Genomic DNA, 25,406 nt, shown 5'->3' on the forward strand with positions numbered 1-25,406 from the left:
GAGTTCTGTGAGATGTTGAAAGCTTGAGATATGGTTTTGAAACCCGATCCTGCATTAAACATCTCCACAACTGACCCATCTCTCTTTCTCTTACAGTCTGTTAACAGCTGAGGCATTACATGAAGACGCTGGAAGTTTGCAGTGAATTTATTGTGAGATTTACATTCACACAGCGGTAGCTTTTGATGTTAATTGGTTGCATTTGAATTAACTTTGGGGTATAAAAGTCAAGGGTGTCAAACGAAAGCCAGTAAAACTAAGTTTGAGGTTGCAATGTTTTAACACACAACAGTTTTTGCCAGACACTATTATTTATGCAAAAACATTTTTATAAAATCATCCCCAATATCAACTTCAGAAAATGAAAATATTTAAGGAGCTTTAAACTCGGAACGTCTTTAGTCTATGATAAGTTGGATTGACCCTCATTTAAAGACTAAAAGGGTCTGGATTGGATCCCCGACTCTCCACGCCTTATGGGTAGTGGTCGTGCAGGATATAAATAGGAGTGCACCCTGCTGTAAACCAGTTGGACGAAGTCGAGATGGTTTCGTTAGTGTGGAAGGTGGTGGTCTTTGGTATCCTGGCGGTGGGATCTCAGGGCTCTCTCCCACAGCCCCGGTCACAGCGTCGGGTGTCCCTAGGGCGCTATGACCGATCAGAGAACTTAGCATCGATCCCAGGGACGTCTGTAGAGGCGCAGAGTGAGGAGCGCTTTCAGGAAGTCCGGCGGGGTGACCAGAGAAGCGTCCTGCTGCAGCGGGGCGCGCGGAAAGATGCCGACATCTACCTGAGGCACGAGGGACTGAGAGACGACGCAGGTTGGACTTTCCCTGTCATTTTAACTGCTAGACCATGCAGTTTTAGATATGTAGAGTTTATTTTACATCCGATTGCAGTAGAAATTGTTATTGGTTTAGTAGCACTTGAAATAATAATACAACTCCAATTCTGATGCATAAGTCTGTTGCACTATTTAGCTCTATTCAGACACACACACTTTTCTTAATTTGATAAATTAGTCGCAATAAGTCTTGGTTTCATGGGTCCAAGCCATCTCAGCGTAAAGCTGCACCATCTGGCTCCTTGCAGCCTGCTGGAGATTCTCCAGCAACAATCAGCAGCAGTTCAGGTACTGAACATCTCAACATAAGAACTATATACAGAAAAATGTGTGAATATTTTTTTCTTACAATATATACTATTATATATAGGCCTATATACTGTATATATATTTTCTCTTTGTTCATTGTTTTGTGCTAAACTGAACATATCTTCAATATAATTTCTGGAAGAAAATTAACCAACCAGTAAAATCAAATATAATATAATATTATATCTGTTATCAAATCAAATATAACAGATATAATATCCGTTATTGGGCTTATGCAACAAAAAAAACAACATAAAAACTTGGAAAAATACATATGGATGCCAGTGATGGCAAATACAGTGCGTGTGTGCTGTCATTTTATAAAATAAGAAAATCAATCAAATAAACAAGGAAACATGAAACACAAATGTCAAAACACAAGTAGCTACCAAAATAACTAATTCACTTTTTCTTATAAGAATATTTTTCTCTCTGCTTACAAAAAAAGAACAGAAAATGAATCTAATAAAATTGTTTTCTTTTTCCTATACAGCAACAAGAACTAATTGCAAAAATCGCCCTATTGACCTGGTTTTCATCATAGACAGTTCCCGCAGTGTGCGCCCTGCTGAATTTAAAAAGGCCAAGGAGTTCCTGCAGGCCATGGTGGACAGCCTGGTTATTGGCAGAGATGCCACTCGTGTCGGCCTCGTTAATTATGCGAGCACAGTCAAAATTGAGTTTCTCCTCAACACTTTTTTTGACAAATCCTCTGTGATGCAGGCACTCGGCCAAGTTGAGCCCTTAGCTTCAGGCACCATGACGGGCATGGCCATCAGGACCGCCATGGAGAAAGCCTTCACCAAGGAGGCCGGGGCCAGATCCGCTTCCATGAACATTGCTAAGGTGGCTATTATAGTGACTGATGGGAGACCTCAGGACAAGGTGGAGGAGGTGTCAGCCACAGCCAGAGCATCTGGGATTGAAATCTATGCAGTGGGAGTTGACAGAGCTGATATGGCTTCCCTGAAACTTATGGCCAGCCAGCCACATGATGACCATGTCTTCTATGTGGAGACCTATGGTGTGATCGAGAAGCTTACGTCTAAGTTTAGGGAAACTTTGTGTGGTAAGGATGATGATAATGGGAGTGCAGATATTGATAACGGACTAGGCCTAAATGGCAGGAAAGACGATAATAAGCGTGACAGTGAAGGGAACAACGGTATGTCAGATCGGTCCTATTCTATTCACCTGTGAGCATATGGGCAGCACCGTAGAGAGGATCTTCATTCTAAGGCTAGTGGTCCTCTTCTTTAATTTTAAGTACAACACAAAGACAACCACTAATTTATCACTAATTGGACATGCTACTGAAAAGATGTCCAGCAACTGTGAAAACATTGAGTGGTATTAATGCAGTAAGCATTAAGCATAAATAATAAATCCCACACTAACCAGCTTAAAGAAGAGACGATTCAGATTCTGACCACATTCTTTAAAATGTAGGAAACTTAATATGTTGCTGTCTATTCTGTTCACAGAAATCTGCTGCTGCTGTAATAAGTGCTGCAAGCCATTAAAAAGTCGTCTAAAGCAGGAACTCACTAAAGCCAACTGCTTTGCAATTAGCTTTAAAAAAAGCATTAGAAAAGTTTTTTGTTGCCATTTTTAAGTAGGAAATTTCTTTCATTCTCATGTATTTAGAAGAGCTTGACTAAACACAGCCACTTTCCAATAGAAGCTTTAAACCATACCTTAAAACATTTCATTTTATTCTTTTTACAATATTTTTAAGGAAAATATGCTTTATACATATATCTCAGCTAAGCAACCATACTTCATCAAAGCTAATGTATACTTAGCTTGGACCTGTGCTGAAGATTAAGTACTAAATACATTTCTTACGATGGCATTCACTAGCACAAATAACCCCGACTAACAGGTCCCTTGGACCTATTTAATTTTTAGCTTTACTTTGCAGCTAAAATGTATAATTTAAAATGTAAGCTTGAGCCACATTGAACCAGATTTTTCATCTGCTAGAACCACCACAGTTTAACATTTCTAAGTTTACAATGTTTTTTTTGTTTTGTTTTTTCGTCTTTGCTTCATTCTCATGTACCATGGCTATCAAGATCTCTGTTGAGGCTAGGCTCAAACATCCATAACAGCCTCTTCATAATGTTATATCTTAAATTTAAAACTAAAGGGATTGAATTTAATACCTTTAGTATTACATTTTAGCACTGGCTCAAAAAAGTAAGAACTGGTTATGTTTGCTGCTTAGTATAAACTTTTTGCATGGCACTAATTTGTGAAGTTCTATTTAATATTTATACTTACACTGCAAGCCCTTACTGTTAAGATGCGGGTATTATTAAAATTTATGGAGGGATTTTGGGATAAAAATTACCCTTGTTTGAATAACTAATTTGACTAAATTCTCAAAATGCCAACTGGAGTCCAAAAACAGTTTGCACTTCCTCTCATGCAGCGTTCTCTGAACATATTTAATTTCTGCTTTTTGTTTGAGAAAATCTGGCTAAATATTGTTGGTAGATTACAGCTTAAGTTTCCGAATCTTAGAAATTGGATAGAAACACTGGTTTCAAAAGTACAATCTTTCTCCACAGCCAAGATTAGTCGATTTGTACAAACACCTGATGTATTTTGGAAATACCTGCCGTACATTGTATTTGCTACTAACAGAAAAAGCTTCCTGTTAAACATCCAATTGAACCTAAAGAGTATTTTGGGGTTTTGGTGTGAACAACTTGTGCTTTACTGCAATGGTGAAATCATTACTGAAGACAAGTTTTGTGCTTGGATTCACTTTTTATTTGACTGCATGGTTCATATAAGGATGGGCTGTAATTGGAATTTAAAGACACTGAACTACTTAAATATTCTTACAAATACTTAAAATTCAAATCACATAAGTAACCCATAAATGTAGCATCTCTTCAGCTGAATAGCAAAGATCATACAAACTTGCTTGCATGTGGCAGATTTTCTAAATACTCACAGACTAACCAAACAATAAATGAAAAGCTGATTTTACTGTGATTTTAGTAAGCATAAGCCAATCAGACAGTGAAGTGTTTCCTTTTAGGTTTGGATCCATGTGATCAAGGACACAACTGCCAGCATATTTGTGTCAACAGTGGTGACTCGTACATCTGCAAGTGTCGCCCTGGCTACATCCTGAATCCAGACAAGAAAACATGCTCACGTAAGAATAAAAATAAATCTTATTTCTCAGTATTCAGCATTGCTTAAGATTAAATATTGTACAGACAAGCCTTTTGTTAGTTAGCTTTAAGATTATATCCAAATAATTTAAAATGTGCTCTAGTAAATTACAGTTGTTGACAGCAATCTTGGTGTGCTTTAAGGTTCTATATTGAGTCCTCTTCTTTTTAGTTTGTATAACAGTGACTTTCCTGATCTTTGTCCACCTCATGGTACTTGTCAAATATGTGCAGGGTGATACAGTTGTGAATTTGCATAAAGAAACAAACAGGCAAGACCTGCAACCTGTAATTACTAATATGTCTGACTGGTTGCATAACTCGTGTTTAAACCTCAGTGTGAGTACACAGGTTCTCTTCAAGTTCTGTAAACAGAGCTCCAGATGCTGAAGCTCTAGTGACAGAGAAAATACAGTCATTGGTACTGGATTAAAAGTGTAACAGAGTTTAACAACTTACTTGACAACCATTTACATACTGGCTTACAAAAACAAGCAAGTCTCTGCTAGTTTGAGCCATATTACTGCATATGAACGCCTAGCAGAGCACAGTTAAAAACACAGACTATTAGGTGGTGGAAGTTCATAAATCCTTATTATAATCTTCCTCCTGAAAACTATCTCAGCCTGATGTGTGAGTGACTTTTTTTCAGGTGCAGATGCTTGTACCCAGGGACATGACTGCCAGCATATTTGTGTCAACACCCGTGACTCGTACATGTGCCAGTGTAGAACTGGATACGTGTTGAACACAGACAAGAAAACATGCTCACGTAAGAACATTTGATTCTTTCAATAGATCATAAGTTTCAGCTGCGGTGACTGATAGATTTTCTGATTTTCGAAAAATAAGGGTCGTAAGTCCCAGTTTACCTCAGAAGTCAAAGGTCTTCAGGTTATTTAGCTTGTAGATGCAAAATTGGAACTTGCTGTTGCAGATGCCTTAAAGTAAGGATTGGCAATAAACGTTCATGTCTTTACTTTGTTGTGTTTGCACAAACAACCCAAGCAATATATGTAGTTATGTAGGTTAAATAGTACTGAGTACTTGACATCCTAATCAAATAAGAAAACATTGTTAGAGGTCGGTTTGAACATGACAGCACCTCTTTTCCGGTTTAGATAAATGACTGCCAATGTATGTGTTTCAGCAAAGGTGACTATCACATATGCAAATGTTAAGTGGGACGTGTGTTAGATGCAGACTAAAAAAAATGTAAATTATTCATTTGTCTGTTTTCCCCCCTTTTCCTTCGAACTCAGGCAAAAGATTCCTAGGTATCGCCGATTTACATACAAAATTATTTCTAAAACCGCATTCTAGCTTGGCTGTACAGAGGAGACTTTTGTTTGTGTGTTAATGTGGAAGTTTCTCTTCGCAGGTATGGATGCATGTTCTTCAGAACATAACTGCCAACATATTTGTGTCAAAAGTGGAGATTCTTATGTTTGTATGTGTCGCAAAGGATATTTGTTGAACGCAGACAACAAAACGTGCTCACGTAAGGAAACTTGCAGCCACGTTTAGTATGCTTTGCTGGTGGCTATGTTGAGGTTTCACAGGGATATAGCGATATGTAGAATTTTTGTGTGAGAATGTTTAAAAAAAAACGGCGTAAATCCCAAATATCACAGAAAATCTTAACTTATACTCCCTTTATTAAACATAATATGCCTACTATTCCTTTTGATTATTTTTGCATTAAAACTTTGCATTGCTTGTTTTAATTTCTTCATCTGTTAGGTTAGAATTAATTGCAGCACTAGATATTTTGTCATGCAAATTTGTTTCTTTCCAGGTTCTGATCCATGTGCCCTTCGACACGATTGCCATCATATTTGCGAAAATAGTGATGCATCATATGTCTGCAAGTGTCGGGCGGGATATGTGTTAAATACAGACCAGAAAACGTGCTCACGTAAGCCAAAGCTATGATATTTGTGTCCCAAAAAGTTATTTGTGAGATGGAATATTGATTCTTACATTTAGTGTCAGGTATATTGTCCTCCCTCTCACTGCTTTTCTCACTGTTTTTGGAGATGTTGGATCATGTGTGATTTCTTTTCAGGTTCTGATCCATGTTCTCATGGACATGATTGTCAGCACATCTGTGTAAACAGTGATGCTTCATACATGTGCAAATGTCAAGTGGGATATGTGTTGAATCCAGATAAAAAAACATGCTCACGTAAGATTTTTCTTTTCTGGACAAGCAGTTGTTCATTGCATCTCATCTGAGGCACACAGATGTAATATGTAATAGCTGCTCATTTCAGATTCAGGTACATGTGCAGGATAACATGGCTGCCAACACATTTGTATCAAAACTGATGACTAGTTTGTATGTAAATGTATAACAGGATATGTTTTGAATCCCAACGGGAAAACATGCATACTTAAGATTCGTCATTCCACTCTGCATAAAAATATAAACAATTGAAAATCATCACAGCAGGACTGCTTCATGTGCAGCTTTTTACAGCAACACAAAATGCTCTCCAAAAGAAAAAGGATTTCTGATATCAGAAGTCTCTGCTTCCTTTTCTTTTCAGGCTCAGACGCATGTTCTCAGGGACATGACTGCCAGCATATATGTGTCAACAGTGGAAGCTCATATGTCTGCAAGTGTCGGCTGGGATATTCGCTCAACATGGACAGGAAGACATGCTCACGTAAGCAAATTTATTTTTATTTTACTTAAAATCCAGCTTGATTTTCACAAAAAATTCCAGAAGTGTATATTTTCCAGGTTTCAAGGCGGTAAAGCATCAGAAAAAAAATGGCATCACCTATTTGTATACTTTTGATGCTAAAATGTTTGCAAGTGCAGAGAAGTACATTGTTAGCGTTTTAGTCACTTTTATCACTGAACACAATAATCAGCTAATCCCCTTTGGTTTCCAACTTGGTACTGGAACACGTTAACTCGGTTGCTGTCACTAACAGACAGCAACAGCAACCACTGGCTTGTTGCTGCTTACATTCATCTGCTCCTGTTCCTACAGAAAGGTCTTCAAATATTCTCTTCAATTTTTTTCCACACTTTTTATTAAACAAACATCTGTATGTAAATGATCTTTTTTTTTACTGCAAATATGATGTCTAAAATCTAACTGGTTAACTTTTAACTTTGAAATTAAGACAAAATGTATCCTACCACTAAAAGCAGACCTTGTGCCAGCAGCGATTCTTGTGTACCAGTTTGACAACCTTGGACCTAGATGACTTTGAAATTTGATTTCTTCTCTGTTTACAAATTTTGTCTTTGAGGCAACTTGTGTCAACTCAGGATATACTCGTTTGCATGTTTAATGTATTATAAAACTCTTTCCGTGACTCTTTCACACAATGGGATGCCAGTGCTGTTCTGTGAAATAATTTTCATGCTCCCAGCATCATAACACGACAACAAAACTACCTTTCTGGAGGAGTAAAGTTGCAAAGCAGTTGAGCACAAACATGCAGCATGACTATTCCAATTGTCAGAATAGAAACTGGCATGGTCAGTAGCTTTCTTAATTTATGGATCCTTATAAATGGGCAAAGAATCAATAGGTCAGATGATTATTTTCCATCCACAATTTAGATTTTCTGGCATTTATAACTGCCTTTTTTTCTGCAATGGAAAAAAGGCATTGCAGAAAACAAAAAGTCTGAATGTCTGATGTTAAAAAAAGATGACATTCTGGAACTTTTTTCTCTTATATCTGTTGAGTTATGTGATTCAAACATTCACAGGTTATGTCATAGACGAAACATTAATTTAATAAGCAAAACATGTTTGTGGACAGAGTAAACTGACTCAGTGTCTTCCTTCAGGTTTGGATGCATGTATTCAGGGACACGACTGCCAGCATATCTGTATCAACAACGGTGTTTCTTACAACTGCAAGTGTCGAATAGGATACATGCTAAATTCAGACCAGAAAACATGTTCACGTAAGTTTTTCTGTGTTCAAGGCACACTGTCCTCACACCTCAAGTTGCTTGGTTATAGATGATCTCTTGGAGTTCCAAATTTCCTGAATAAACAGTCTGGCACGGGCTTCCCTACAACTGTTGGGGTGTCTATGGAAAGTTACATAACTGTCAATAGAGGCCTGTGTTAACACAATGCTAAGGCAGAAAGAAATCTACCCATTTATCCAGGGAAGGGCTGCAGGGCCATGTTCTAACAATTTAATGCCCATCATTCAACTGTGGGAAAGATGAACTCAGTACAATCTACTAAGGAGTTGGTATCTTAGTGAATGAACCCCTACTGTTAGTGTGCAATGTTCAAAGAAATTACACACAAAAAAGCAGAGCTTTATCTCACACTCTATTTAGGATGATCATGTTAAAGGTGCAGTATGTAACTTTTCTAAAAAATATATACACATGTTTTTTTTTTTACATATTTGTTAAGACTGCTACTATGTTGTGACAGCATAACATGAGACATAATTTGGGAAAAAAGTTAGTTTTTCTGGCCCTTCCCTGAGGTCTTACTGGCATCCGCAGAAATGCACAACTCAGTCAGAAACCTATTGCTCTCAATCACTTTCGTACAGACAAAATCAGAAGCATTGTTGCAATTACCTGTTGAAGTTGAAATGTTGGAAAGGAACAGAGGTTCAATTTCAAGGTGTCAGATTCCAAAGTCAAATTTAATGTTTGTATTTTTATAACCTCTGCAGGTAACATAGTTACTAGATTGTGTGATAAAATAGCAACATGTGCCCTTTTAATTAAGAGAGTTGTGCATAAACAAAGATCTGCAAATCTAAACAATCTGAAGAAATGTTGGAGAAAAGAAGAAATCCTTACACAACAATCTAAGAGAGTGATAAAACCTTACAGATAGTTACTGCTAATGGTGATTTTACAGAAAGATCTAACTTCAAACAGGGACTTTGTAGTTCAATGTAGTCTTAACATTTTTGCATCATGTACTTGATTTTAGTTATTTTTAATCCATTAGTTGAAAAATTATTACTGGCTTTATTACAAAAAGGGCCAATAGCTGTGCTTTTTACCTGCAGGAACAACTCCAAAACTATTTGGGTTTAACTCATTTCTGCACCTTTAAATTTAAATGTGTGTTTTGTTTATAACTACACAAAGATCAGAAATTGATCAAAAGTAAGTATTTAGTGGTTCTGCACAGTTTATACACAAGGGTTCTGTAGGAAAACTTTTAACTATTAAAATGTTAATTTCTTTGCATTGTTAGTAACATGTTGCTTTTATATTTGTCTGGATGTCTTTTCATTTAATAAATGTGTGTCTTAATGTCCCATTTAAGGTGGACCTCATTAAGTAAGCATGTTAAGGTCGTAATTGGTTACACTTTTAACATTTTAGAAAAACTACTAATCTTTGTCTTAAACTAAAATCATCATAGACCCAATCTATTGTGTGTGCAATCTGAGCCACCCTATATTAAATAACACTTTCAATTTCATCTAACATTGATCTCTGATTCCAATCATCCAATCAATTTTTTACCTGCTATGTCATATACCCAGCATACGATGATCAAACATTTCTTCTGCCCCTGTCAGACATGTGTTTTCATTGTTTCAGAGGAAATGAGGAGTGAAATTTCAGAAGATGCCTGCATGTGCGAAGCTCAAATTGTGTTCCAGAAAAAAGTGCAGTCAGCCATTCAAGAGCTCACCTGGAAAAATATCCTTTTTTGAGTCCATATATTTAGATTTCATTTTACAACTTAAATTGGTTTTAAAGACAACAATCTTTCAGATCAATTTATATTTTTCTATATTTTACATTAAATTTGCACTTTTTCCCATAAAATATTTGCATTTCCTTGACTGTTTGTTCACTTTCTGAACTTTCAGACAAAGTAAACGACATTGAAGGCACATTCCAACATTGAGAACAAAGAGGAACTAGAGGAAAAATGTCAGCACTTTTATTCCAATCAGTGTTATCATGTTCTGTAAAAGTTTTAATTTCCTAAAGTCTGAAAATCTGCATTGTGTTTTTAATGTTACAACAAATTGCTCTGGTGCTGTGTTTCTGATAAACTTACATTGATGGCAACTGTGGTGTAATTGCCCACATTTAACAAAAGAGAACTCAACAGGACTGTGTTTATGTCTTCTTATATAAACCAGTTAAAAGTTAGATAATTTGCTTTGATTCCTAAAAGCAGGCCAAGTTTTTTGGTTTGTTTTAGCAAACAAAAAAAATAGTTGAACTCCCTGGTGAAATAGTTCAGGGAGTTCAAATGTGACTCAGACTTGGCCCAGTTTTCTTGGCAACAATGCTTTTAATTAGAGATTATGTCAAGCTAAAGGTTTTGAGAATGTATTTTCTATAAACAGTTATCTTATTTTATTTTCTGCCTTTGTGTGTCTACATTTGAATGACGTATTTTGGTGCTTTTTGAAATAGAAAACAGTTATTATTTGCATGTTTTCTAATGGGAACGGCTGCATAAAATAAACTTTTATGACTCAACGTTTTCCACACAACTGTCTTCACTCTTATAAAGGCATAGTCTTTGTATCACTGTTGATACTTATTGCTACTTTTCTATGTGATCAAAAGTGATGACTTCATTAACAAAATTAGGATATTTTCATGAATACATGTTTTATGTAACAAGTGTATTGTTATTTGAGAGGCACATTGCTTCGAATAAGCAATGTAGTGCTTATTCAAACTATAAATTACATTGTATTTTACTAGGATTTTATTTGTTAGACCAACACATGACAGTGAAATGAAAACAAAGATATTAATACATGGCTTTTATTGTCTTACAGCTAACAAGCTGAAAAGTGTAAAATGCACTGTGACCCTTTCTTCTGACAATCTAAAATAAAATCAGGTGCAATCAACTGTCTTTGGTTTTCACTTAACAGTAAATGGTGTGTAATTTAATATCAGAATAAATGTGTGAAGGCTCCAGAGGTTTGCTAGAGAACATTAGTGATTAAAAAGGCTCAAGACAAAGTAACACTGCAGTTGAAAGAGATATAGGATCCAGAATTATAGGGGTCAAGTGGTGGAATCTGTTGATAGGACAAGAACTATCCATGCACTCTACAAATAACTATCATGGAGGAGTAGCAAGAAGAAATTCCTAATTTTAAAAGAGCTCTAAAAATTCTCATTTGCAGCTTTACGCGACACAGAAGTTATGTGGCACTTGGAGTTCCAGATGGCCTTCTGAGAAATGCAATGTTTGACAGACAACTCACGTGAAGACATGGTAGCGGCAGCCTCATACTATGGGAATGCCTTCATTAAGCAGCGACAAGCAAGCTGATCAGACTGGAAGATACAGTGACACAAAGGAAAATCTTAGAGAAAATAACAGCTGGAGCCTGAAGGCATGAGTCTTGGGTGAGGTTTATCTTCCAGTAGGAAAACAACTCCAAACATACAGTTTGAGAAATAATGAATTGGTTTCGACCAGTGAATTTTATGAGTTAGAATAACCTGGTCAAAGTCCAAACCTAAATAAATAAGTGAGAGACAGTGGCATGATTTGAAAAGTGCTGTTCACACACACTCTCCATTAATTCTGAGTAAGCTTGAGCTATTTTTGAAAGAATGCGCAACATTTTAGATGCACAAAGCTGGTAGAAGCATACAACAAAAGACTTGCTCCTATTGCATAAGAAGGTGTTTCTATAAAGAATTTACATTTAATAAGAGGAACTTTGAAAAACATGTTTATTCTCCTTTCGTTTATCAATGCAGCACTTTGTGTTGGTGTAGCACATAAAATCCCCCAAAATTACATTGTAATTTGTGGTTGCACCTCACAAAGAAACAAACAAATTCAAAGTTGAGTATTTGGCTTTGCAATGTCTATTAATGGAAAATTGGTCCCACTTATTTTTGTGAATTTTCTTACTCACAGATAAAAACAACAAAGTAGTTTTATCAGTAGGAAAAGTCTGCTAAAGTTTGTGTAATGCCTTGTTGTGTTCATGAAAAATTTAGGTTTGCCTAATTTCTGTGCAACAGTGTGCTAGAGACAATTACAAACCTTGGCATGTTTAAATTCTTTCATGCAAAACTAGACTCAAAAAATAACTTGCAGCACAGCGATTTTATTGTATTTTACAGAAGTCAGACAAATTAACTTTAAAACAAGTCTTAATTATGATGCTTTAATGTTTTTTACTTTTGTTTTTCCTTTTTCGGGATGAATAGATGGAAATTTAGCTCATAATTAGTTAAGGTATTGCAAAGCCTAATCCCATTTAGAACAACAAGCAAACGAGCAGGACTTTTCAGCGATTAGGTCGAAATGTTCCTGCCGCAGGACTTTCACGAGAAAAACTACAACTACCAGTGGAACGAAATACTTGATGCTTCCGGTCTACGGTTACCATGGGAGACGTTTGGAAGCTGAAGCCGTTGATGGTTGCAGGCTATCAACAAAAGCAGTAAAACTTCGTCTGTGAACTGTTTCGAAACGCTGTATCCATCGTTATCTCATATAACAAAAGAGTGGCTTTACTATGTACAGTTAAAAAAACAAAATGTGTTTCCTTTTGTTTTCGTAGGCATCTAATGCTAACCTAGCTAAGCTAACGGTGTTGGCTACAGTAAAAACGACGCATTCAAATAGGCCACGCGACTAATTTCAGCTCTTTTTAACAGTTACATTTCATCACCGAGACATTTATTGTATATTCGTAGGTTAAAGTCAGAGTTGCTATTATCCCGCAACCACCATGTTCATTTACCTCAGCAAAAAGGTAAGCAGTTTAGCCACTGACCAGTATGTCAGTTAAATTCATATTGAAAACAACTTGCCTCTCACGTTCCTGTGTCCTGTAGATCGCCATTCCCAACAATGTTCATCTGAAATGCCTGTCCTGGAACAAGCACCAGGGGTTCATTGCATGTGGCGGAGAAGATGGTCTGCTGAGAGTGTTGAAGCTTGAAACACAAACGGGTAAGTTGAAAGTTTAAAACTGGGGTTCGGTTTCTTTACAGCTTTACTTGCTTTGAGCTGTGATAAAACAACAAAATCCTCCGTAACAAACAAACAAACCCTAACCCTATACAAGCAAATCAACTGTGAAGCATTTCCTCCTAAATAAAATTCAGAGCAATTGCTGTCATCTAATTTGTTCATAGAGCCCACCTGTGTGCATTTTATTCTTAGAGGAAATATAGATGTTTTGGGGAGGTTTTATAGATTGAATAGCAATTCATCTGGGAAAAGGTGAAGCAGTTATTAATAAAAAAGGGATGGAAGTATCGCAGAAAATATGGGAAAAGTATCAGAAAAGATGAACATTTCAAAAAATAGAGATATTTTCCTGATCTCTTCTGATCAGGAAAATATCAGAAGAGATGAAATTATTATAAAATGCTATGAATTGATCATGGAGGACTTAAAGGTATGGTGGGTGTTATAGGGAGAACGAAGAACAACTGTAGTAAAAATATAAAATATGTTCTAATGCAGTGCAACATATGAAAGAGAAAGAATGACATGATATTATACACGAGGCAATTAGAGAATAGTCATTGATGGAAACAGATAAAGAGCAGTAAATAGAACTAGAAACACTATTTTGTTATCAAGGGGGAAAATAGCTGTTATGGAGAATTTAGTTTGATGATAAGATAATGTTTCACACTGGTGTACTATATGTGTTATGTAACTTTCAGTTCCTTGCAATCTACCAATTAATCAAAAGAAAGTTTTTTGAGCTGAAAGCTGAAAGCTGAAATCTAGCAACTTGAACACAACCTGATAGTACAAAATAAAAATGGTGGTGGCATGGATGCTTTTCTTAAGCAGGGACAGGGAAGCTGGACAGGGAAATCATGTGGAGACCTTATAACAAAGACCTCTCAAAAAACTGTGAAATATTTGGAAGTGTATAGTACATGCAGAATTTCACTTTATGCAAAAAGTAAAATAGTTGAAGAGGTATGAATATTTTTGCATATCACTTATAGTAAATAGAGGGAGTTTGTTTCATATCGACATTATTACCTAATAATGCATGAGTTTGTTTTTCTCAATCTGAAAAACCTCAACCTTCAGTTAAATACCTTTTGTAATTGTAGTAAGGATTAATGTTCTGTATGTGTCAGAGTGTATTTATGAAATGTTACGTAACATTTGTGTGACTGAGATTATGAGGAAATAAAACAATAGCCATTACAGTTTAAAAGAAATCTGCTGAAACTTTAATAGGCTTACCACAGGTCTCTCAATGTTCAGTCACTACAAGCACAAGTGGTACCACTCTATCGATGGGACAGACCTTCAGTTGTTCTGTAAATGGTAAACGTACTAGAAAATTTATCAAAACTGTTGTTTTTAAAAATCCATAAAGCAAAAAACTGATTTGAGTGTCCTTACAAAATGGGGTAATTATAACCCCATTTTGTTCTACATTCTCATAATAAAATGGGCCACAATTAACTTCACAGTCACATTAGATTTTTGAATATTGTGATTACAGAAACAAAAGAAGGCTGTGCAGACAAAAAAGGGTATTTATGTATCACAAATTGTTACATAGATGTAATATTTACCAGTAATATATGTTTCCCTAATATTGTACAATTCACAATAAATAATAAATCATCTCATTAATGGTTTTACTGTCTTTTAGACGACAGTAGACTGAAAGGTCTTGCTGCCCCCAGCAACCTGTCCATGAATCAGACTTTAGAGGGACACAGTGGTGAGTATTGTGCTCAGAATTATATTGCATGATTGTTCCTGCAGGAAGTGAAATTAATCTACATGCTAAAAGAAATGCTCCCTAATAATTTTTTTGTGGGGTGATATTTATACCTTTTGAATACATCTAGCATCATAGTATAAAAGAATAAGTTTCATCTGACTCAGTAGTTGGACATTTTGCAAAACAATATCTTTCTTCTTAAGATGTACTGCCAAGGGTTTGTTCCTCATGTTTGTTTTCATCCAGCACTCTATTCTAAAATATATTTTTGAAGTGCATATGTAATTGCTTTGTGTGTTTTCTTTTATTTTTGTTTGGTTTTTAACATTTTTTATTATTTGTCTTTATGTTGGTAGTTGGTATGTTAATGTTTTTATATTCATACCAATTGTAGTATCCAAACAAAAATGAGTAAAATAAAAATGATCTCCTTTTTCATACTTGAAACAACTTTAGGTGCAGTGCAGGTAGTGACCTGGAATGAACGGAATGAAAAACTGACAACCAGCGACCAGAATGGACTCATTATTGTGTGGATGCTGTACAAAAGTGAGGACAGCAGCCAAAATAAGATTTTGTTTGCTTTGTAGCGAATTTGTGTTACTTAGTTGTCAGCCTTTGTTGTGTCCCCAGGTGCCTGGTATGAGGAGATGATTAACAACAGGAACAAATCAGTAGTGAGGAGCATGAGCTGGAACGCTGATGGTCAGAAGATCTGCATTGTGTATGAAGACGGGGCTGTCATTGTTGGATCGGTGGATGGTACTGTTACTTTAAGTGAAAACAATACATATCATTAAGGTTGTAAAAGTTCCCTTTTAGTTAGATTAAATTGTTTAATTTATTGTAACAAATTTATTCATTGCTTTATGAACAAATGGATATAAACATCTTCAATATGATTGTTGCATTTTGTATTTGTGTCACTTGTAGGCAACCGGATCTGGGGAAAGGAGTTGAAAGGGAGTCAACTTGCTCATGTTGCTTGGTCTCCTGACAGTAAGATCCTGCTGTTCGGCATGGCCAACGGCGAAGTACATATTTATGACAATCAAGGAAACTTCATCGTGAGTGTGTGAACTTAAATGGAGTATATATTGTGAAACTTGGCCATGTTGAACTGCACAACCTTCAGTCTTTCATGTTGTCATGGAAGAACATTAATAAGTTACACATTCTTCTGGTTATAAAAGATCTTGTGGATGAGAACGATTGTGACATTAACATACTGTTTGTCTGAATGCTTTCTCAATTAAAAAATGTATAATAATTTCACGGTCTGCTTTTTGCTTACTCTAAATGTTGTTACTTTTCAGACGAAAATGAACATCAGCTGTCTCGCCGGGGCAACCGGAGCTGTCAGTTTAGCTGGAATCCACTGGTATGCAGGAGCTGGGGGTTACAGTGAGCCGGACTGTCCGTGCCTTGCCATCTGTTTCGACAATGGAAGGTGTCAGATTATGCGCTATGAGAATGATGAGAGTGAGCAACCGAAAACCTTTTCACTCCTTGATTTTGAACGTGAAAAATATGTTTTCTAACAGCCACTTGACACTACTTTATTCTCAGACCCAGTATATATCGACACTCTGATGAATGTTATCAGTATCCAGTGGAACCACTGTGGCAGTGTGCTGGCAGTGGCAGGTTCCCTCAGAGCCACAAATATGGACAAAGAATATAATGTGGTGCAGTTCTACACACCCTTTGGAGAGGTAAGTGTGCATATCAAAACAGTATAGTATAAAATATAATTTCTATACTTCACAAAATCTACGGTAGAATCAATAGCATTATAACTATGATAACCACCAATATAATTATTCATTTTCAAAAAGCATTACAAGTGCAGGTTAAAAAATCTTATGAAATGGTTGAAAAATGTTTATTTCAATGCTTTACCTGGTGATTGGTTCTATGCAGCATCTGAGAACTCTGAAAGTATCCGGGAAGCACTTATCTGGGATCTCATGGGAGGGAGGAGGTCTGCGAATCGCCCTGGCTGTGGACTCTTACATCTACTTTGCCAACATAAGGCCAGACTACAAAGTAAATACTAACACTCTTTATTAATACTGGCAGATTGTTTGTGGTAGACACTGCTAAATTCATGAAATCCCGATGGTCTGACTAATAAGCTTGTTTCAAGTTTTCTAGGTAAGGTATACTTGGATTAATTGTTTCAGAGAAAGACTTAACTTTAGGTCTGAATTACTCAGCAGGTCTTTAGTATCAAGAGAAATAAAGAGATTTGAGAACAGACTGAAATGATGCTGATGGTTTGGGTAATTCTTCTCACACTTTTTCTTGTGTTCCACCAGTGGGGCTACTGTTGCAGCACCGTGGTGTACGCCTACACAAAGCCAGAGCGCCAGGAGTACTGTGTAGTTTACTGGGACACCAAAAACAACGAGAAGTTTGTGAAATATGTCAAGAACTTAACTTCTATTACTACCTCAGGGGACTTCTGCATCTTGGCCAGCAAGGCCGATGAAAAACAACCTCAGGTAATAAAGGAACAAGACTTTGGTTTTTTCTTTTGTTAGAAAATAGAGATTGTTCTTTCATCTTGTTTTTCTAATTTGCTGATTTACAGGATGATGTTGGGTCAGAAACCATGAATCTTGCGAGGGTAATGTTAGATTTTAAATCTCGTTCTGCAAAATAGTGTGATCTGTCTTGGTATCTAGGTCATATAATAACCTTCTGTGTATTTTTCAGTACGTCCTGATCCTCTGCAATTCTATTGGTACTCCTCTGGACTCCAAATACATCGACATCGGTTAGTTTAATACTAATTCTTCAAATTATTAAGAAGAGTTTGGAATAAAGTGCTTTGTAAATGTTTTGTCACGTTATAACCACAAGCTTCAAAAGTTCTTATTGGGATTTTTATTTTTTTGCTCCACCGACAAACTTGCTCATAATTGTTAAGTGGAAGGAAATTATCTCTCTTTTTTAAATATTTTTTTTTACAAGTTATCATGTGTGTTTTGCCCTCCTGAATCGACACAATATCTTCTCTTTGCTTACAGCTGCCTGTCTTTACCAGTTCAACAAATGTTTGCCCACTCTTCTTTGTAAAGTAATTTTGGATCAGTCAGATTTAAGAACATCCTTCACAGACCAGCTGTGTCTATACTGAGATCAAATTGAATACTGTCCACTACTTACACATTATACGGCTTTTGAAGAGAGTTGTTTGCAATGGGTTTCACTTGGGGGTACCAGAGTAAAGGGAGCCTAATGTGTCCTTGGCATGCTTTCAAGAGGTTTATTTATGAAGAGTTTGAATACCATGCCTCATTTTCTGTCTGTTTCACTACTATGTATTAATTGAATGCATAAAATCTCCGTTCAATATATTGAATACAATTTGTGGTTCATGACGAAATATGGAGAAGGTCTGGATGTATGAGTGCTTTTCCCACATAATCTGTAAAATAACAGAGTGAAAGCTGGCACAAATTAATTTCATTCCAAGCTGCCAAAAGCCAAGCACGCTGCATGTTGATTTTTTTCTTTTTCTGGTTAGATCCACTATTTGTTACCATGACGAGGACACATGTCATTACTGCTTCCAAAGAAGCTTTCTATCTGTGGCAATACAGAGTGGCAAAGAAACTGACCGCTCTGGAGATCAACCAAGTGACCAGAACCAAGAAAGGGGGCAGGGAGAGGTGAGTCCAGACATGTTTATTACATTTACCCTTATATTCACAAGGTTTACGCACATATTTAGCAAACAAAACAACATATTTTCATAAATCTCTGCGTTCTACACAATCCTTCACTCAACGCTTATAGTGGAGCACCACAGTGCTAGTTTCTGCTTTACTGGCTCATCGTTACAGTGCAAAATGTTGGCCCTGAGAGCACAGTGAAAAGGATTCATTCATTCATGAAATACCACTGAGGTTCCAGACAGTATGGTTGTGTTTTATTGCACTGCCAAGACTAGCCTCGCACCCGGACCAAAGATCACACCAGAGGAACGGCAGCTGCTTGTCTGTGTGCTTTCTCTTGCTCATTCTCCCAGTTTCCGCTCTCTGCAGGTTCTATCACATCGACAGCAGTCCATCTGGAGGCAACGATGATGATCCAGATATTTCAAATACCTTTGCAGTAAGATATATTTGTTTTGCCTCTTTAGTATTTATGCATTCAAAAGTCCCAGTTTGGTAAAGTTCCCACTTTCACTAAAAGCTTTTCAAAATAGCAGCCTCCCTTCTATCTCAAGATAACAAAAGCACTAAAAGGTGATTTTTTTAAATGTAATTAACATGGTTGGACAAATAAAACAAAGAGTTCACTATTAATAAAAAAGTATTACACTTCTTATTGATTTGTTCTGCTTTATTATCAACAGACAACTCGAGATCCCATCTGCTGCATTACAGCAACAGATAAAACCCTGATAGTGGTATGTACATTTTTGTTTAATAGAAGAAAGGAAGTCAATTCAATGAGACAAGGCCATAGTTCTGTACTGTTAGTTAGCTTGTTGTCTCACTAATTTAATGTTTTGAAATAAAAGTCACACGTGTGTAAAAACATATCTTTGTAAAAAAAAAAAAAGTGTTTGTTGTTACAGGGCCGTGAGTCCGGTATCATCCAGAGATACACCCTTCCAAATGTAGCCCTCGTCCAGAAGTATTCCTCAAACAGCCGAGCTCATTATCTATCTCTAAACTGCAACTCCAGGTAGCCACTGACTGTCATCTGCTGTGTTGCAGAATAAGCCAAGATAAGTTTTAACAATAATTTAAGAAGAACATTATATTTCTGATTTTAAGTCTCATAATTTATCATCATCTTTAGTCGTCTCGCCATAATTGACATCTCGGGCTTGCTGACTTTGTTGGACTTGGAAGTTCGTCCTGCCGGAAGCGAAGGGACAGGAGACCAGGCCGCTGCAGGAGATCCGTCCAAGTTTGAGCGTAAAGATGTCTGGGACTTGAAGTGGGCAAATGACAATCCGGATTTGTTTGCCGTGATGGAGAAAACCAGGATGTACGTGTTCAGGAACCTTGACCCAGAAGTAAGTTTTTGAGTGTGATCAGAACAAGTATGCAGCTGTCTAATTTACAGTTAAAATATATTAACACATCTCTAAATCTGTACCAACAGGAGCCCATTCAAACCTCTGGGTACATCTGCAACTTTGAGGATCTGGAAATCAAATCAGTTTTGCTTGATGAGATTATGAAGGTAAACTACAGTATTTAAGACAAGAAATAATCACAATGGTTATTAACTCGGTTTTTTGTGTGTTTTTTTAAACATTGTGAACTTACAATTTGGTCATAAAATTATTTTAATATAACGTGTCAACATTTAACAGCTAAATATACATTTCTTGACATAACTAGAATTATGGACCATAAAAGTTTCAGTCCATGCACAATTATCAGATGATCATGCGTTGTTTCTTTGCAGAATCCAGAGCGGCCAAATAAAGACAACCTCTTTAACTTTGAAATCCGCTCCCTGAGAGACAGCAGAGCACTGATTGAGAAAGTGGGCATTGAAGACGCTTCACAGTTCATTGAAGACAATCCTCACCCAAGACTCTGGTGAATTTTTCTTAATACGGTGCTGAAATTATTTTCCCAGATTTCTTTTGTTGATGTTTATAACTTACTTTTCTTTTTTGGAGCAGACATGTAATCACACTGTAATGTTGATTTTTTGAAGTGAAAAGATTGTAAAAACCTTAGAGTAAAAAAATAAATCCACTTTTAAAAAGTTCATAATATTCAGCATTTGAACTTTTCTTTACCCTACCAACAGAAACGTCTAGCTCCCATATGAGTACAAACAGGAGTGTGTGTGAGTGTTTGCAATTGTGTGTTCTTTGGTTCAGGTGTCAGTTCTTGCAGGATCACTCAAAAACTGGTTGTAACAACAAAACCAGCCTTCATTATGTATTAGTCACAATCTGTAATAGTAATAATATCGTTAATATTAAATAACAGGCTTTTCCACTGAAGAATTGTTTCATAAATCTTGAAATGTATGCAATTGACTTGGACAGCAATAAATAAACTGAACTGAATTGGTTCTAAATGCATGCACTTCATGCTATGTATCCCTAATCTTTGTAACTTTACATAATGTCTCTACATGTTTCATTGCTAACCTACCAGGCATCTGCTGGCTGAGGCAGCCCTACAAAAACTTGATCTGAAGACAGCCGAGGAGGCGTTTGTCCGCTGCAAAGACTACCCGGGCATTCAGTTTGTCAAGCGCCTGGGCAACCTGCAGAGCGAGCCCATGAAACAAGCCGAAGTGGCTGCCTACTTCGGCAGATTTGAGGAAGCTGAAAGCATGTACCTGAATATGGATCGGAGGTACATCAAGACACTCTATGCCAACTTCTCTTGACTTTGAATCAGTTATTTATATGTGATGGTGCCTGTCTCTGTAGAGATCTCGCCATCAACCTAAGGATCAAGCTGGGAGACTGGTTCAAGGTTCTGCAGCTTCTTGACACAGGCTCTGGATACTCGGATGACGCTCTGCTTGCTCAAGCTAATAATGGCATTGGAGATTACTTTGCTGACAGACAGAAGTGGTATTTAATTCTACTTTTCATCTTCTAATTTGTAGCATTTCTACATGTCAAGTAGAAACTGACAACAAAAATGTTTTCTTTGTGGATTATTGTGTAATTATAGAATTATGAAGTCTTAGTTTGGAGGCAAATGGGGAAAAATTTGATTCTCAAAAGAAACAATTGAAGAAGGGAGTAGCCAAAAAGATTTCTCTCCACCACCCCTTTTTTTGTTCAATTATTTTTCTTTAGGATAAAAAGGAGCTGAATCATTGTTCTCACTTTTAAACATCTTCCTTTAAAGGGTGAAGGCAGTCCCATACTACCTTAAGGGGCGTAACCAAGAGAGGCTGGCAGATTGTTACTACAAGTTGGAGGACTATAATGGCCTTGAGCAGCTAGCTGCAGACCTCCCTGAAAATCATAAACTATTACCGGTGCGCCAAACTTAAATACATTTTTTTAGTTCCCATGAGATTTGCGGGCTTTTGGACAATTTGTAAATGTACATTCTATCCCATTTTATTGCCTATCTGTGTGTAGGAAATCGGAGAGATGTTTGCCACAGTGGGGATGTGTGAACAGGCTGTGAAGGCCTACTTGAAGTCCAACCAGCCAAAAGCAGCGGTGGACACATGCGTCCATCTGAACCAGGTGAGAGACAGACGGATGAGCTGTGGCGCCGGAGTTTCCGAGTGACGCACGGATCCAACAAGATCAGCCAACCTGAATCCTCCTGCCCACCCGCTCATAGATATTTGGCTTTTGGGTGTGAATCCTGCTCTAAAACTTCTATCTTTGTTGCAATAGCTCTTTAGTTGGACACAATGTAAAATGATAAACATTAGAGCTTTTAATTTTATTCAATTTTATATTTATAAGCAGCCCTTTAAGAAATTTTTAGGATTTATTTTATAAATATAATGTTTTTCAATGATTAATTAAAAAAGGAATTGTTCTTTTTCTTCAATTGCTTTCTCATCAGTGGAACAAAGCCGTGGAACTGGCAAGAACCCACAACATGAAGGAGATAAAATCTCTCCTTTCCAAATATGCCTCTCATCTTCTAGAGGAAAATAAAACTCTAGAAGCAGTGGAACTTTATCGGAAAGCTCACCACTTTCTTGATGCAGCCAAACTCATGTTTAAGGTGGGCGTAAAGCTTTATTTTTATCATTAGAAACAAGTTGGTTTTTTTTATGTTTTACTATATTCAGGTCAAAAAGTCTGTTCCTGACTCCCCAGAATTAAACACCTTTCTTGGATAAAATCTCTCCTTGGCTGAGTGAGATTTGGCCAAAATTGACACAAACTAACTAAGCCACAAATAAGATTTATGAGCTGCTAGAAGGACTCCAGGCTCAGGATTTATTGGTTTTTTTTGGCTCTGTTTTAGTCTGTTCAAGCAGGAAGTTTTTACATTTTGAATGACATTCTTTTTTATTTTAATAATGAATAAAACTAAGATTAAAATCTCTTATTGGTTCAGGCTCCTCACAACTCCAGTTTGTTAGTAGTCATCTACACTTACCAACCAAACAGCACCTCATTTGCAAATGTCGAATGGTGAATTGAGGAGTGTGATCGTGACTTCTGATTATAGATAGCGGACAAGGAGGCGAAGAAAATGAGTCGACCTCTGCGGGTGAAGAAGCTTTACGTTCTGGCAGCTCAGCTTGTTGAGGACTACCATGAGCAGATGAAGGCGTCCCAGCAGATCAAAGCCAAAGGAAAGAAGTCAGAGGTAAATTACTGCCCTTCATCTGTACCCTGTAGTTAGTGTATGTTTTCTTCAATGAAGCTTAACCACAAATATTGCTTTGGACCATTTACAAGCTTATTGAATCAACATTATGTATTGCTGTGTGTATCATTATTTGTAATTAGGCAACATTCGCACTTGCTGGCCTTCTTGAAGAAGATGCAACGTCATCAGACAATCGCATCATTGACAGCGCCTGGCGCGGAGCTGAAGCGTATCACTTCTTCCTGCTCTCTCAGAGGCAGCTCCATGCAGGCTACCCAGAGAACGCCACACGCACAGGTGCAGAATAATTCCCAGTTACCTAAAATTATAAATATATTAATATACTGTATGTTTATATAAATGTGTATTCACGTGTTATACGATTACGGTATTCCTTACGACATTGATAAACAACAACATATATTTGTTGAGTTTGAATAGATTCTATTAATAACAAACCAGATTCATCAGCTCGTTTTCTACTGTCTTTAAAAGATGACTGCTACTAGATTATTATTTTAGAAGTCTTCTGCCACCTGGTGTTCAAAAACTGCAATAATGAAATTATCCATTGAAATGCTTCATTGAGGAAATCTCCTCCCAAACCCCATTGTGAATCATCTAGCTCCTCATGGTGTTACAGTAACAGGGAGAAACATGCACATCAGATGGAAAACATGGACCTGTGTAAGCAGCAATATAATCAATAATTATATTTTCTAAAATACCATGTCTTTGTTAGAAATCACTCTTACAATCTGTGCTCACTCTTGCCAAAACCTAATGGGCGTATGAATTACTTATAATCACAATCACTCATGAATAAACTTTTTGTACTCCATTAGGATTTCCAAAATAATTAAATGTCTCAGACATCAGAATTTTAGTTTAAAGTCAAACGCATTTCTAAACCAGATGAGATGAAGATGATGTAACGATTGTTTTTACTCAGTTGAGCTTTCTGTATCTATGACATGTTGTCTGGTGTTACTTCATTCGCCAGCTGTTGACAAAGCCAGTTAGTTTAAAGCTTAAATCTAATGGGAAATCATTCAGTGGAAATTTGTCAGTTTGTAGACCCTCTAAACTTTGCCTCATGTTTTCCATCTTACAGCCCTTCATCTTCGTGAGTACGAGGACATCATCCCCGCTGTTGAGATCTATTCCCTGTTGGCTCTGTGTTCTGCAGCGAACCGGTCCTTTGGCACCTGCTCAAAGGCCTTCATCAAGCTGGAATCTCTGGAGAGTCTCAGCTCTGAGCAGCAGCAGCTCTACGAGGATTTGGCCCTGCAGATTTTCACCAAATATCCCCCAAAGGACAGCCGCGTGGTGGAGGCCCAGGGCTCTTCAGAGGGGTGAGAACACCACAGTGTCAAGATCAAACCCTCATTATATCCATAGACATTTCCATTGTTAGAGTATTGACCCAAAACAATACACTGTAAGAACACTAAGACTGTCCTTGGAAGTATGTGTGATTATGTTAATGACATATCAGAGCACAGGGGGTGTTTATCTTCTTGGAAGTGAATTTTTAAAGTTCCCACATCATTTCCTGGTATTCCTTCAACCTGTTCTGCTTTTTTGTTTTTCATTAGAGCTGAGGGAAAACTGCCCACATGCATCGTGACCGGTCGTCCTATCCAGGAGTACCAGTTTTGGATGTGCAGTGTGTGTAAACACTGTGCAGTGGAACAGGAGATCAGTAAATATAACTGTTGCCCGCTGTGCCACAGTGCAGTAGTGTAAGGAACAAAAGTTGCCTGGCGGGACTCTGTTTCAGATAGAAAAGGGAAGTTTTAAACATCTGCCTCTTATTTTGTGCTAAAGGTTCAGATTTTCTAAAAAGGCAGACGTGATTATTAGAGACAAGCAGCTCAATGAATACATGCTGTTGATAGTCTAAGCAAGAAATGAAATCTTGAGCTTTGTTTCACTTTGTATATGTTTAAAAGTTAAATGTATTTTGTCTTCAAATGTTTTAATTACTTAAGTATAAGATGTTTGTATCTGGTTTTACAATAAAGTCAAAAGTAAACACACAATTTCACTAAATTCTCAGATTTTT

At 37.0% G+C, this 25,406-nt stretch overlaps 2 protein-coding genes across 4 annotated transcripts; both read left to right on the forward strand.

The window, feature by feature from the left end:
* Nucleotides 1-194: 194 nt before the first annotated feature.
* On the forward strand, nt 195-11,195 carry LOC116708544 (matrilin-3-like). The gene is made up of 11 exons (XM_032546415.1): nt 195-821; nt 1,647-2,222; nt 4,209-4,328; nt 5,000-5,119; nt 5,729-5,848; nt 6,146-6,265; nt 6,416-6,535; nt 6,900-7,019; nt 8,167-8,286; nt 9,916-10,017; nt 10,176-11,195. Exons 1-11 carry the CDS (start codon nt 545-547, stop codon nt 10,226-10,228), a joined length of 1,848 nt encoding a protein of 615 aa, XP_032402306.1. The 5' UTR covers nt 195-544; the 3' UTR covers nt 10,229-11,195.
* Nucleotides 11,196-12,685: 1,490 nt separating this feature from the next.
* wdr35 (WD repeat domain 35) lies at nt 12,686-25,381 on the forward strand. 3 transcript variants are annotated; one of them, XM_032547978.1, is made up of 29 exons: nt 12,696-12,795; nt 13,018-13,076; nt 13,159-13,276; nt 14,961-15,032; nt 15,492-15,584; nt 15,669-15,797; nt 15,969-16,102; nt 16,352-16,517; nt 16,605-16,750; nt 16,959-17,084; nt 17,357-17,542; nt 17,632-17,667; nt 17,757-17,817; nt 18,571-18,715; nt 19,091-19,160; nt 19,405-19,458; nt 19,630-19,739; nt 19,857-20,076; nt 20,166-20,246; nt 20,475-20,611; nt 21,185-21,388; nt 21,466-21,612; nt 21,896-22,028; nt 22,135-22,245; nt 22,577-22,741; nt 23,195-23,335; nt 23,479-23,635; nt 24,453-24,693; nt 24,937-25,381. In XM_032547978.1, the coding sequence occupies exons 2-29, from the start codon at nt 13,053-13,055 to the stop codon at nt 25,085-25,087; spliced, it is 3,558 nt and encodes a 1,185-aa protein (XP_032403869.1). In that variant the 5' UTR covers nt 12,696-12,795; nt 13,018-13,052; the 3' UTR covers nt 25,088-25,381. The 3 variants fall into 3 exon arrangements, with proteins under 3 accessions (XP_032403868.1, XP_032403869.1, XP_032403870.1); XM_032547979.1 differs by having other exon boundaries at nt 12,743-12,761; XM_032547977.1 differs by having other exon boundaries at nt 12,686-13,076.
* Nucleotides 25,382-25,406: the final 25 nt, after the last annotated feature.

This window comes from Xiphophorus hellerii, chromosome 19 (assembly GCF_003331165.1).
Source record: "Xiphophorus hellerii strain 12219 chromosome 19, Xiphophorus_hellerii-4.1, whole genome shotgun sequence".
In the NCBI taxonomy this organism is placed as follows: Eukaryota; Metazoa; Chordata; class Actinopteri; order Cyprinodontiformes; family Poeciliidae; genus Xiphophorus; species Xiphophorus hellerii.

Bases quoted from the DNA above. Each gene is read 5' to 3' on its own strand.
- LOC116708544 (XM_032546415.1), top strand. From the start codon at position 545: ATGGTTTCGTTAGTGTGGAAGGTGGTGGTCTTTGGTATCCTGGCGGTG. The intron at 4,329-4,999 runs GTAAGAATAAAA...ACTTTTTTTCAG, and splicing joins AGACAAGAAAACATGCTCAC to GTGCAGATGCTTGTACCCAG. The intron at 8,287-9,915 runs GTAAGTTTTTCT...TCATTGTTTCAG, and splicing joins AGACCAGAAAACATGTTCAC to AGGAAATGAGGAGTGAAATT.
- wdr35 (XM_032547977.1), top strand. From the start codon at position 13,053: ATGTTCATTTACCTCAGCAAAAAG. The intron at 17,543-17,631 runs GTAATAAAGGAA...GCTGATTTACAG, and splicing joins CCGATGAAAAACAACCTCAG to GATGATGTTGGGTCAGAAAC. The intron at 17,668-17,756 runs GTAATGTTAGAT...TGTATTTTTCAG, and splicing joins AAACCATGAATCTTGCGAGG to TACGTCCTGATCCTCTGCAA.